The 13,475-nt window shown below is 40.1% G+C and overlaps 1 protein-coding gene across 8 annotated transcripts in view; it reads left to right on the forward strand.

Annotated features, from left to right (window-relative positions):
* The window catches only part of GIT2 (GIT ArfGAP 2), a 101,329-nt gene that overhangs the window by 59,866 nt on the left and 27,988 nt on the right, over positions 1 to 13,475 (forward strand). For all 8 annotated transcript variants that reach the window (XM_063454656.1, XM_063454652.1, XM_063454659.1 and 5 more), the window contains exons 12-14: positions 1,307 to 1,418; positions 6,656 to 6,798; positions 11,729 to 11,878. In XM_063454656.1, coding sequence (XP_063310726.1) covers positions 1,307 to 1,418; positions 6,656 to 6,798; positions 11,729 to 11,878 — 405 coding nt within the window. The remainder of the gene's footprint in view (positions 1 to 1,306; positions 1,419 to 6,655; positions 6,799 to 11,728; positions 11,879 to 13,475) is intronic.

The following is a 13,475-nucleotide window of genomic DNA, read 5'->3' on the forward strand; positions in this document are numbered from 1 at the left end:
CAAGGGCACAGATTTTTTTTTTTTGTCCATCCCATATGTTTAAAAATGTACATTATATTAACACAATGTAATTTGTCCTTGTGTTATACGTTTTTAGAATGTGAGGAATAGTGTGCACACTATGTTCAGTTTAGTATGCAAACACTAGTTGTACTATAGAGCAAGACTTCTAATACCAATCTACAAGGACCTACATGTTGGCAGAAACTCCAATAACACATTTTACCAGCACTGTTCTGTTGATGGCTTAATATGTGCTCTTAAAGAGAATACAAAATGCAGGGTAAGAGTGAGTTCAGAGAAGGCAATCAGAGCTAAATTAACACCTTCAGGATGGATGCCATTGTCCAGGTTCGGAACCAAAACATAACCTAGAATTTGCTGTACAAAAATAGAGAAATCCCTGTACTGATGAAAGTCAGGCATGCTGATTACACAGTGGTCATGGAGCCAGGCTGGGAGACCCTATCTGTGTCCATTTTGAGTATCTGCCAACCCAGAATATCCACAGCTGTGCGATCTGCTCAGCCACTGTTATCAATCGATTTGAAGTGCTATATGCCCAGCTCACTTTGAGCTCTGCATACTTCTTATCAGTCATACTGGGGCCAATAAAAATGGCCACATGTGACACAGGGGAGCCCCAGGTATCTATTGATATGTGTCAATATGTTCTAACAGTGTTAAAGCCCAGTATAGTTGGTAACACGAATGTGTGCATAATGTTTGTTTCAGTCTTAATGAGCCTTGTTTTAACAGTTGGCAGTAATGATTTAATAAGTTCCATTACAGAGAATAGAAAATATAGGAATCTCTATACAGGATAATTGTGACTTAAAAAAATAGTTCATAATGCTAGACTAATTGGCAACATGAAAAATCCTAAGTAAGCATAATGTTTCAGTCTTACAGGTTAATTTAGTAAAGTGAGATTTCAAATGTTAAGCGACGTAGCTGAACTAAAAGCATAGCAGGTTTTTGAAAGATTTTCCAGTTAGTCTCTGTTTACCTTAAATTTGAATTACACATTTTGAATCCTCACTTTGTAAATAACTCTCTATCTTAGCGAGCCGTGTTCGTGCAGTTAGACTATTGTGTTAGAATATGCATAACAAGTAGGCAAATAGAGCAGAGTAAGAAAGCAAAAAGCAATATAGTTACTGAGGTTACTGAAACATGTGCGTATGGGCTTATACAATGAAATCATACTTTAAAATGTATAAAATAGAAGTTCAGACTGTTGCATGCAGAAAAGTCTGGAATCACTATTTTACGGACTTATTTATATTCCTTCTCTTGATCTTAGGGTCGACAAAAATTAGCACGTTTCAATGCACATGAGTTTGCAACTCTGGTAATAGACATTTTAAGTGATGCTAAAAGAAGGCAACAAGGAAATTCAGTAAATGTATCCAAAGGTAAATAAATGTACTATAGCACTGATATGGGGGAGGAAATATGTAAATATGTATGTGTATTTCTGTAACTATTTATATAGATCTATAGATAGATTCACACTCATGGGAAAAAGAAGGCACGCACTCTTTGAATTCTATGGTTTACATATCAGGACCGTAATAATCATCTCTTCCTTTGCTGATATTAAATTTAGGTAAATACAACCTCAGATGAACAACACATGACCTATTACAATGTCATGGTTTATTAAAAAAAAAAAAATTTAAAAAAAATACACCCTTTTTGTTATTATAAAATAAGTAGCAGACAGATGCTGCTAATCAAATGCTTGATTAACCCCTTAAGGACCGGACTGTTTTTGCATTGTTGTACATTTGCGACCAGGCATCTTTTTACACTTTTGTGGTGTTTGTGTTTAGCTGTAATATTCCGCTCTCTCATTTACTGTTCCCATACAAATTATATATTGGTTTTTTTCAGGACAAAAGGGGCTTTCTTTACATACCATTATTTATATAATCTCATGTAATTTAATTTAAAAAAAGAAAAAGAAAAAATATGATGAAAAATTGAAAAAAATACACGTTTTGTGACTTTTATGTGAAAATATTTTACTGGTGTTTGTGTTTAGCTGTAATATTCCGCTCTCTCATTTACTGTTCCCATACAAATTATATATTGTTTTTTTCAGGACAAAAGGGGCTTTCTTTACATACCATTATTTATATAATCTCATGTAATTTAATTTAAAAAAAAAAAATGAAAAAATATGATGAAAAATTGAAAAAAATACACGTTTTGTGACTTTTATGTGAAAATCTTTTACTCATCTACAAAAGCAAATGAAAAAAAACTGCTAAATAGATTCAAAATTTTGTCTTGAGTTTAAAAATACCCAGTGTTTACATGCTTTTTTGCTATTTTTTTTTGCATGTTATAGGGCTATAAGTACAAGTAGGATATTGTGGTTTCAAAACATAAATTTTTTTTAACTTATCAATAATGACATTGTAACACTATTATCTGTCATAAATCTCTGAATAACACCCCACATGTACATATTTTTTTTTAAGTAGACAACCTAGGGTATTCAATATGGGGTATGTCCAGACTTTTTTAGTAGCCACCTAGTCGCAAACACTGGCCAAAGTTAGCGTTCATATTTGTTTGTGTGTGAAAAAAGTAAAAAACTAAATTGAACGTTAATTTTGGCCAGTGTTTGTGACTAAGTGGTTACTAAAAAAGACTGGACATACCCCATTTGCAATACCTTGGGTTGTCTTCTTTTGCAAATGGTATGCAATCATGGGGGTAATTCTCATTCCTGGGCTACCATACGCTCTCAAAGGCAACGTAACCAACCTGGCCATTTTAAATGTAAAAATATTTGACCCATATATTGGACCCTGTAACTTTCAAAAACACTATAAAACCTGTACATGGGGGGTACTATTCTACTCAGGAGACTTTGCTGAACACAAATATTAGTGTTTCAAAACTGGAAAATGTATCACAACAATTATATCATCAGTAAAAGTGCTGTTTGTGTGTGAAAAATGCAAAAAAAGTCACTTTCACTGACAATCTCATCGCTGTGATATGTTTTACTGTTTTGAATCACTAATATTTGTGTTCAGCGAAGTCTCCTGAGTAAAACAGTACCCCCTATGTACAGGTTTTAGGGTGTCGTAGAATGTTACAGGGTAAAATACAGTGCTAGCAAATTAAATTCTCTGGACTATCGACCTGGGTTGGCAGGCAGGTCCCTCAAATTGCAATCAATAAAATTACATAATTTATGTAAAAATATTACATAAATACGCAGGTAGAATTTAAATATATATCCATATTTATATATTTGAAGTCTACGTGTATATTTATATAATTATTTATGCAATTTTGTATATGGACATGTGTATAGTTCGTATTCTTTTTATTTATATATACATAGATATATATACAATTTCATTCTAAGTGTATTTTGATATAAATATATAATATAAATATATATATAAATTAAATTAAATAATTTTTTTTTTTTTTTTTTTTATTAGCACTCCAGGCACCCAGACCACTTCTGCTCATTGGAGTGGTCTGGGTGCCAACTCCCACTACTCCTAACCCTGTAAGTGTAATTATTGCAGTTTTTTAAAAACTGCAATAATTACCTTGCAGGGTTAACTCCACCTCTAGTGGCTGTCTACTAGACAGCCACTAGAGGTCCTCTTCCTGGTCCATAGCACAGGAAACCTGTGCTAGAGCGTCGCTGGACGTCCTCACGCTGTGTGAGAGGACCTTCAGCGTCGCTCAAATCCCCATAGGAAAGCAGTGAAAACTATTTTCAATGCTTTCCTATGGGGAGACCTAATGCGCATGCGCGGAATTGCCGCGCATGCGCATTAGGTCTCCTCGGCCGGTGGGCGGGATCAGTCTCGCCCGCCAGCTGACGGAGCCAGTAGGAGGAGCGGCGCAGAGGACGAGACAGCGGCGAGGGACATCGCTGCTGCTTCAGGTAAGTTTTCACCCCTTCAGTAACTGGGGATTGGTGGGTGGGTGGGAGGGAGAGGGACCCCCCAGTGCCAGGAAAATGGATTGTTTTCCTGGCACTGGAGTTTCCCTTTAACATAATTTTTTTTTTTTTTTAATGATTTTACACATGCAGGGAGACTGCCTGTCGGCACAGACAGTCCCCCTGCAGGCAGACACATGGACACCTATTGTGACCATGTGATCGCTCTGTTGAGGCCACAGGGGTTTTAATCCGCCATGGGGAGACTGTCTGGGCTGCAGGCAGTCTCCCCACACCGAGACCAACGCCGATTTCCGCCGGGGGAACGACGGCGATCGGGTAAGTAACTAAGACCGTTAGGACGGTTCAGGACCGTCAGCGGTCGGCAACGCAAAAATGGCGATGACGGTCCTGAACCGTCCTCTGTCCTTAAGGGGTTAATTGATAATCAGCATGTGTGACCACAAAGATAATTCAAAAGTGGGAACCATTCAAGACCGTTGTGAATCTTCCCAGGAGTGGACATCTCCTCAATTTCACCCCGAGGTCAGGCCGCGCAATGCTCAGGGAATAAAAAAAAAAAAAAAAGTTAAAGGGACACTATAGTCACCAGAACAACTACAGGTTATTGAATTTGTTCTGGTGAGTAGAATAGCTCCCTTCAGGCTTTTTGCAGTAAATACTGTATTTTCAGAAAAAATGCAGTGTTTACATTATAGCCTAGTGATCCAGTGTTAGAGATCCTTCCTGGGTCATGGCTGCCTAAAATGCATCCAAACATTCAGTATCTCCTCCCTCTGCATGCAGACACTGAACTTTCTTCATAGAGATTCATTGATTCAATTCATCTCTATGAGGAGATGCTGATTGGCTAGGGCTGTGTTTGAATCATGCTGGCTCTGTCCCTGATCCGCCTCTTTGTCAGTCTCAGCCAATCCTATGGGGAAGCATTGTGATTGGATCAGGCTACCACTTCTGATGTCAGCAGACAGCTTGTTTTTCTGAGGGAAATAGCATGCAGAGTTACAGCTTAAGGCTTGAATACAGTAAGATTTTGCTATATGTATGGAGGCATGAGGGGCCCAAGGGGGCTAGATGGTGGTTTTAATACTATAGGGTCAGGAATACAAGTTTGTGTTCCTGACACTATAGTGATCCTTTAAATCTACAGACCTCAGTTAGCATGTTAACTGCTAAAGTTCAAAAGACTGAACAAGTATGATTTGTTTGGAAGGGTTGCCTGGAGAAAGCCTCTTCTCTCTAAAAAGAACATGGCAGCACGGCTTAGGTTTGTCAAGTTGCATCTGAGCAAACCTCAGGACTTCTAGAACAATGTCCTTTGAGAGACGAGGCCAAAGTGGAGATGTTTGGCCATAAAGCACAGCGCCACATTAGGCGAAAACCAAACATAACTATCAGCACAAATGCCTCATACCAACTGTCAAGCATGGTGGTGGAGGGGTGATTTGGGCTTGTTTTGCAGCCAAAGAACCTGGGAATCTTGCAGCCTTTGATTCGACCGTGGTCTCCTCTGTATACCAAAGTATTCTAGAGTCAAATGTGAGGCCATCTGCCCCATAGCTCAAGCTTGGCTAGAATTGGGTCATGCAACAGGACAATGATCTCAAGCACACCAGCAAGTCTACAATAGAATGGCTGAAAAAGAAAATAATCAAGGTGTTCCAATGGCTCAGCCAAAGCCCAGTCCTCAACTCGATTGAAATGCTGTGGCGGGACCGTAAAAGAACTGTGCATAAACAAATGCCAGCAAACTTAATTAAACTGAAGCAACATTGTAAATAAGACCAATCCAGAAAAAAGTGTTGCACTGACAATTAACAATGCAGAACCATAAATCAGGAATAATGTCTACAAAGAAAAATAGAAAAAACAAATCGTGCAGACCATTTAATGTATACAAAATACACATGTGGAGTTTTGTTAAATGATGACACAGTGTATTATATCATGTGCTGTTCATCTGACTATTTACCTAATTTTAAGGCCTGCTAAGGAACAGACAATTATTTGGTGGTCTGGGGAGCAAGCAATACCCAATTACATATTCACCAGATCTTTACTCCTCCCCACATTGACAATAGCCCCTTACAGGGGCTCTTGGGCCTGGGCCCATAGTCTGTGGACAGGAGGCTGGCTTTCAAGCTTCTCCATGAGTGAGTGGGACGAGAGCTTCCATCACAGTACTTCTTACAAATAAAGCAGATTTTAAATGCTTTCAGAAGTGCTTCTAGTGACTTTATGGATATGCATAAGACTTGACGTCAGGCTTTGGTTTCCAGGAGGTTCAAAGATACTGGCCCCTTTAATTTCCTCTTCCTGATGGTATTTCAGAATTTCTCATTCCCTGATAGACCTTTTGACTTGTCTATATGTATCAGCACTCATATAATGCATAAAAAGTGTGCAATGCAGAAACAGACATATATTTAGATCAAGGTATGGGGATTTCAATTTTTTTTTTTTTTTTTGCAGAATAGGAATTCCATATCAGTGGAATTAAATAAAATGTTTCTTACATAATCCGTATGCTTCTTGAGTATAGATACACAATGCTTATATGACAGTAAGTTATCTGTAAAGTAAATAAAATGTTAAAGGATATAATTTCTATGTTTATCATATGTATATATGGTACTGAATTCCCTCTTTTTAAATTCTGCACTGAATTATTGTTCCCTTTAATAATTTTAATTTTATTTTTCTTAGACAATATAGAGTTAGTATTGAAAAGTATTAGTAATCAACATAGCAGTGAAAGCCAAGACAATGATCAACCAGATTATGACAGCGTTGCGTCAGATGAAGAAACAGACCTGGAGCCATTGCCAAATAAAACCAGTAGGGGAAAGGTAATGTTTTTATATATAATTTTCCACTTTCCTCAATGTTTGATTTTTGGATTGGTTTGGTTATGTTTGTTTTGTCAGCAATGTTTTTACCCCTATTCCTCATACATTTGCCTACTCAGCAATGGTCAAGTAGTAGAGCGGTTTAAAAAAAAAAATTACATGCAAGAGAGGCTGGGGAAAATGGTGAAAATTAAATTTAAATGGAAATCTAACAGCAGTGGAAGTAAGAAAGTGAAAGTATGAATGTTTAAAGGGAAACTCCAGTGCCAGAAAAACGATCCGTTTTTCTGGCACTGGAGGGTCCCTCTCCCTCCCACCCACCAATCCCCGGCTACTGAAGGGGTGAAAACCCCTTCAGTGACTTACCTGGGACAGCGGCGATGTCCCTCGCCGCTGTCTCCGCCTCTGCGACGCTACTCCTAATGATTACGTCGGCCGGTGGGCGAGACTAATCTCGCTCACCGGCCGAGGAGACCTAATGCGCGGAAATTCCGCGCATGCGAATTACGTCTCCCCATAGGAAAGCATTGAAAAATAATTTCAATGCTTTCCTATGGGGATTTGAGCGACGCTGGAGGTCCTCACACAGCGTGAGGACGTCCAGCGACGCTCTAGCACAGGAAACCTGTGCTAGAACCCAGGAAGTGACCTCTAGTGGCTGTCTAATAGACAGCCACTAGAGGTGGAGTTAACCCTGCAATGTAAATATTGCAGTTTATGAAAAACTGCAATAATTACACTTGCAGGGTTAAGGGTAGTGGGAGTTGGCACCCAGACCACTCCAATGAGCAGAAGTGGTCTGGGTGCCTGGAGTGTCCCTTTAATAAAAAAAAAAATATATATATATATATATATATATATATATATATATTTAGTAAGTTATTTAGATATTTTATGTATCTGTTCTGGAACTCCATTTTTCTTTAAAAATGGATGCTATCATTGTAGGGAATTGTTGGTTTCCCCTGTCCCTCACCCCAGTCAATGTTGTTTAAACTTTTACTGGATTTGGAAGTGTAGTGGCGCTATTCATAAAACACTTACCTCATTGTTCCACTTGTACTTCTTTTCTGCAACTTCCTGTGATGGCCGGGGCTTACTCATCCTTTTTCAAACTGATGTGTTAGGTCTTGTGCACTTGGGCATTACAGGTCATTGGCAACCTCCTTAGTGACTAGTCAACAGATGCTATTTTAATTTAGCAATAACTGTGCACTTTAAAATACCGGCAGTTGGACTCAGTGCAGATTAGCTAGAGGCAAATTGGAATGTCCTTCCTCATGTGCATAATTAGCACATAGTTCTGAGAAAAGATGCTGCTGAAAATAAACTGAATGCACATGCAGCGACGCTAAAGGGATTGCTATGCTCTTCATACTCCCTTGAATAATCACTAAGCTCTTTTAAGAGCTTGTTCCTGCTTCACTCTCTGGGGAAAGAGAGGTTCACCCACTGGAACCTGGAGCCTTGTTGTAGGTTCAGGGTGGGTAGGAGACGGCGAGACCCCAACCAAGCTGCGACGGTTCATGGGGTCTGCGGTGGTTATGGTCTCTGGTGGAGTGCTTGGAGCCCTCGGGAAGCGCTAGGAACATCCTTCAACTGAGGTACCCAGTCGGGGGGGCCAGGTGATCCGTTACAGTGGACATCTTGGAATGTCCGGGAGGAGGTGTGTAGCAGACCCCCAAAACAATGTGGAAATTTGCAAAGCGAAGGAATGGCCCCCGCCTCAACCTCAAATGATGCTGTAGGCTGCAGAGAAAGCCAGTGTTTATCATGTCTTTCCAAACATGTCTAGACTGGTGATATAGCTTGTTTGAGCAAAGAAGGCAGGTTTGCTTTCGGCCCCACCCCCAAAAATTAGAGGAGTAATATAGGTTTAAAACTGGAAAAAGGAGAAGAAAAAGAAAATAGGTCTCATAAAGGGAATGATCCAACTGTCAGGGCCTAACCCTAATGATAAATACAAAAATGATCCAAAGAGGAGGTTGATCCTGCTAGTAGCATATGCTTGTCTCAAAGATTAAGCCATGCACGTGTAAGTACGCACGGCCGCTACAGTGAAACTGCGAATGGCTCATTTAATCAGTTATGGTTCCTTTGATCACTCTGTAAGTGGTGGTCACAGAATTTTATGAGGTGTCACTTTGGGATTCCTTAACTTTAATTGTGTGCTCTTACTCGAGTCTTAAGGGTTATCAAACACCCCTCGGTTCCTCCTCTTTGGAACATTTTTGTAATATAGGTTTAGGCTTTTTTTCCTGTTAAGTCCACTCTCAAAACAATGTGCAATATTTGGGTCTAGACAAGGCCTGCAGACTAGTACACTTACTGTATGGGCCTAGATTAGGCAGCAGAATTTAACAAATAGGCTCATTTAATATACAATTATAGATGTTGTTTTACTGTATCGTAATATTCTAGAGGGTATTTTATGGGGATCAAATGATGGTCAGTTTACACGTAAACAAAACATTGGCGTGTAGTTTAGTTTTTTGCAGATATATGGCGCATGCGTATCTCTCCAGCCAGTCAACTGTACATACAAATTATACAATACTGCAAGCAGTAGTCCTCTAATAATGTAATCTGCTATTTCTCCAAAAATGTGTTTTAAAGCGTGAATAATGACTCCTACATATACTCACCTTTATGGCATATTAGTGGGCCACGCCACCCCTCTCACCCCTTCCCCCCCCCCCCCCCCTTTTTTTTTTAGATCTTACAATTTCTTATTTGTTTGTATGTACAGTTAATTGTAATATTGTAGTTGTAATATAAGGAGTACCATAATTTGAGAAGTAGTTTTAAGGCTTTGTGTACCGACTCAACAGCCCTGATGTGTTAGGATAGTGACAATAGTATGCATCTTGGGGAAATGGCAAACCTAATCTTAGAAGCTATAATTTCAAAGCTATATAACAAGGCGATGGTATTTTTTTTTTTTTTTGCAATGCATGGTATAACAAGGAACAGCCTGTTAGGCCACAACAGCCTCATGGGATTAATGATTGACAGAGGAGAACACAAAGCTGGTATACATATCTTCATAGTACAGTAACGTCATGTGATATCTGCTAATCGTGCACATTTTTGTTTTTTGTAAGTCGTTGCGGTAAAGCACCATTTTATAATACAAACAAGCTAGCATTCGATATGGTTGAGCTGTTTGCGTGCTCCAGAAGGTAGAGTCTCAAATGCAGCCCAAGGTTATGCTCTGAGTATATAATATAATAACGGTACACCACACTTATATTTGGAGGGTGGTATGGTATCATGTGGGGCAATTCTCCTGACATCATTCAATCTCTATACGTCTGACAAAATGTAAACTTCCATTCTCACATCAAATGACAGTGACTCCTGCCTTGTTCGCAAAAATGAACCTATCCAACACAGGCTACAGGCAAGTAAGCTTCATATACGCAGGTTAGATGTTTATCTATAGGTCCCTGGGAGCTTCATTGTTAAAGGCATGGAGGTAGTAGAGTCAGGAGAGAGAGACATGTAAAGAGAGAGAGTAAAACAAAACACATAATGTGTGGTCGGCAAACCGGCTGGGTAGGTGAATTGCCCTAGCATGCGTCATCCACTTCATGATTCTAAAAGTGCGTCTGTGGTGGTGCTCAGTAGACCCAGTTTGCGGGCTACCATCCAGGCCCTTAGAGCCAGTAGGCTAAACAGTCATCCGACACCCCTGCGGGGGTTATGGTTTGGGCTCAGTCCGCTTGGGGGAGCAGTGCAGCGTTGTGAAAATGAGATGCCTCTCCAGCCCTGGTGCTGTGGTAGAGCTGGTACCCTCTTGCCACGAGCCTGGAATCCGTCGTAGTCCAGGGTCTTCCCAGTCGGGATAGTGCGGTGGGCACTTCAGTTGTGTGCGTCTTGTGGCCCTCCACGTGTGTGGCCGATACCTGTGGGTCTTGACCTGTGTTCTCAGCCCATGCGGGAATCTTGGCGTGGGGGACAGCGTTGCGCCCATTAGCGGTTTCCCAGGCCTCCACTTGCTGCGAACTTGGTCCCTTTTAGATGGTACTTCAATAGCCACAGTTCACAGTTTGCGAGACAGCAGCTGAGCCCAGAATCGGTCAAAAATATCAAGGGTGTCCCTTACTTTATTACGGGGGCCTGGCATGTCTGCCTGCTGCCGCTGCATGCTGCGTGTAGCTGGGTCAGAGCAGTCCGCCATCTTGAAAACCTTAGCCCCTATCCAGCTGCAAGACCTTGTGAGAGGTATGAGGCTGGGGTAGCTCCGTTTGTCGGGGACTGGGATATCCCCCCACCGGTCCACAGGGAGAAGGGCGAGTGGCTGAGTGAGTCGTGCTTGCGTGCGGCTTGGAGCAGCGTGTGGCCTCAACTCACTGTTGCAGTTCCCAGGTATTCCGGGCGTCGATTTAGTATCCACAGGTTCGTGACGGCTTCCGCAGTCTGTAGGGCTCCTTTTGGAAAGCTTCCCAGCACCTCAGCCCGAGATATCGTCACAGATAGTGTCCATGCAGCAGGAGTTCATGCAAGGAACGTCTTGCTTGCGTGCTGGTCAGGCTCTGCCCCCCTACATTTTGTTTTAAGGAACTTGTTTTACAGCTAAAAGTTTCATAATGCATCATAGCAAGGCCCAATGATTTTGTGTCAGCACTTCGTTATAGAACATGAAAAATTTTGTAATTTAGTTAACTTCTGCACAACTTGCTCCATTGAGGGTGCCTGCAGAAATTTGGGCAAAAGTCTAAATAAAATTACACCAGTCTGTGCTCATGTGCATATTCTACAAGGCATTGTTTAAGAAATGTGGAAACAAGAAAATTGCAAAGGTTTGTGTAGTGATATCTTTCATTATAAAGGAAAGAGGACATTCTTCGTAATGTAATTCTCTTTTCTTGAGAACAAAAAATGAAGTGTAATGATTGCATAAAATATATGTTGTTTTTTGTTCCAGAGTTTGGACGCTGATGTGGCCGACGGAGCAGTCACAGTACAAGAATTTCTTGACGTTAAAAATGCTCTGGTTGCATCCGAAGCAAAAATACAACAGTTAATGAAGGTTAATAACAACCTTAGTGACGAGCTCCGAATTATGCAAAAAAAGGTTAGTGTGATTTATATTGATTTACCAAGTAGTACAAAGCACATCTGTCTTCATTAATAAAGGTCAGTACACCATGATGTAAGTAGAGATGAAAAGAAATAAAAAAAAAAAAAGGTTGCATGTCCTCTTGTGCATAACCTGACAAAACATGTAAACATAGACTTACATTTGATATCTTACCAGTGATCATTTTTCAGAGCAATTCTGAAATAAACTTTCATTTCAATTTTTAAATAGCCTTGCCATATATTTTATCCAAGAGGCAATGAGAAAGCAGTATTTTATTCTTAGTTAATCTGCCACATTATCCTTACTAGAAAAGCTTGCTGAAAGCAGCTGCTGTAAAATTCGATGCTGTTATTACTGGGTACATTGCTTCAGAAAATATGCAGAGAAACTATTCCTCATTATTGCAAGCTTGAGATTGTTAAAACGTAATACCGATATTTATAAAAAAATAAATGTGGGTTATAATTGTTTTTTTGAAAGAGCACGGATAGAGGCGGGAAGGAACTCAGAGTGGCAAGGCTGGTGGGAGTGCAGTGTTTCAAACAGAATGATTACTACAAATCCCAGAAGTGGTCATGGTGGTTGGATTAGCCATTTAATGCTCCAATGAAAGACATAGGGTAACACAATTCTTAAAAGCCAATCACATTGAAGTGAGGTCTCATTGTACATATATGGATTGTATGATGTGGTCGGAATTCACTCAGCAGAACAAATTGGGAGCCCAGCAAGATTTGCAGCCCATTGCATTATGATTATCTCTGCCAGTCCCATTATAGAGAACTGGAAGTTGTGATTTATTTTTCTTTTTTTCCTCTATCTAACAAGCTTGCATGGCATGTTTTTACCCCCGCCCCTTTTCTGAATGTGCTTGCAGCAACACATGAAACAGTCCTGGCAAATTCACTAAAGTTCATTTTACAAAGAAAGCAGAAATCACAGAATGCAATATTCCTTCATCTTTTCTAGTTGTGCTACCATAGAGATTTTTTCGATAGGTGAATATTAGTTTGCCCGTATTCTTGGTGTGGTTCCACCATACTCGTGCAATGAGAAGTTTCTCTTTTAGTACCCCAGCATTAAAACTATGGCTAAATATTTCTACTTATTACAAACCTGGGAGTGTTTTAGCTGTTGCCCACCTTTATGATGCTAACATATTTGTATTGATGTATTTTGAATTGATTTATTTCTTTACTATCGTTGGCACGTATAACTGTCCCAACCACTCAGACTTGTTTTGGTTTATTGAATGCAGTAAGATGGTATAGAATGGTAGTGGCAAAAGTATACTTACCAAGTACCTTTGTCTGTGACATTTTTGGAACTTGTGGTGAATTTAAGACTAAACTCCATGTGGAGTGTAGGTTCAGCCCTGCAGTACCAACGTTATAGCTGGGTGCATTGACTGTTGTTTTGTTTTCTCCACAATGGTGAGTCCATTTAAGGAAGCTTGGCGGCGCAATTTAACACAGGGTGGTGCATTTTTTTGGCCCAAAACAGAGCGTATTCCAGAATCCTCTTCCTGAAGTTGCTTATCTGTGGAAGGAGAGTTGAGAAACAGACAATGTTTTTATCAAAAGGTTAT

Source organism: Pelobates fuscus, chromosome 5, assembly GCF_036172605.1.
Source record: "Pelobates fuscus isolate aPelFus1 chromosome 5, aPelFus1.pri, whole genome shotgun sequence".
Classification (NCBI taxonomy): Eukaryota; Metazoa; Chordata; class Amphibia; order Anura; family Pelobatidae; genus Pelobates; species Pelobates fuscus.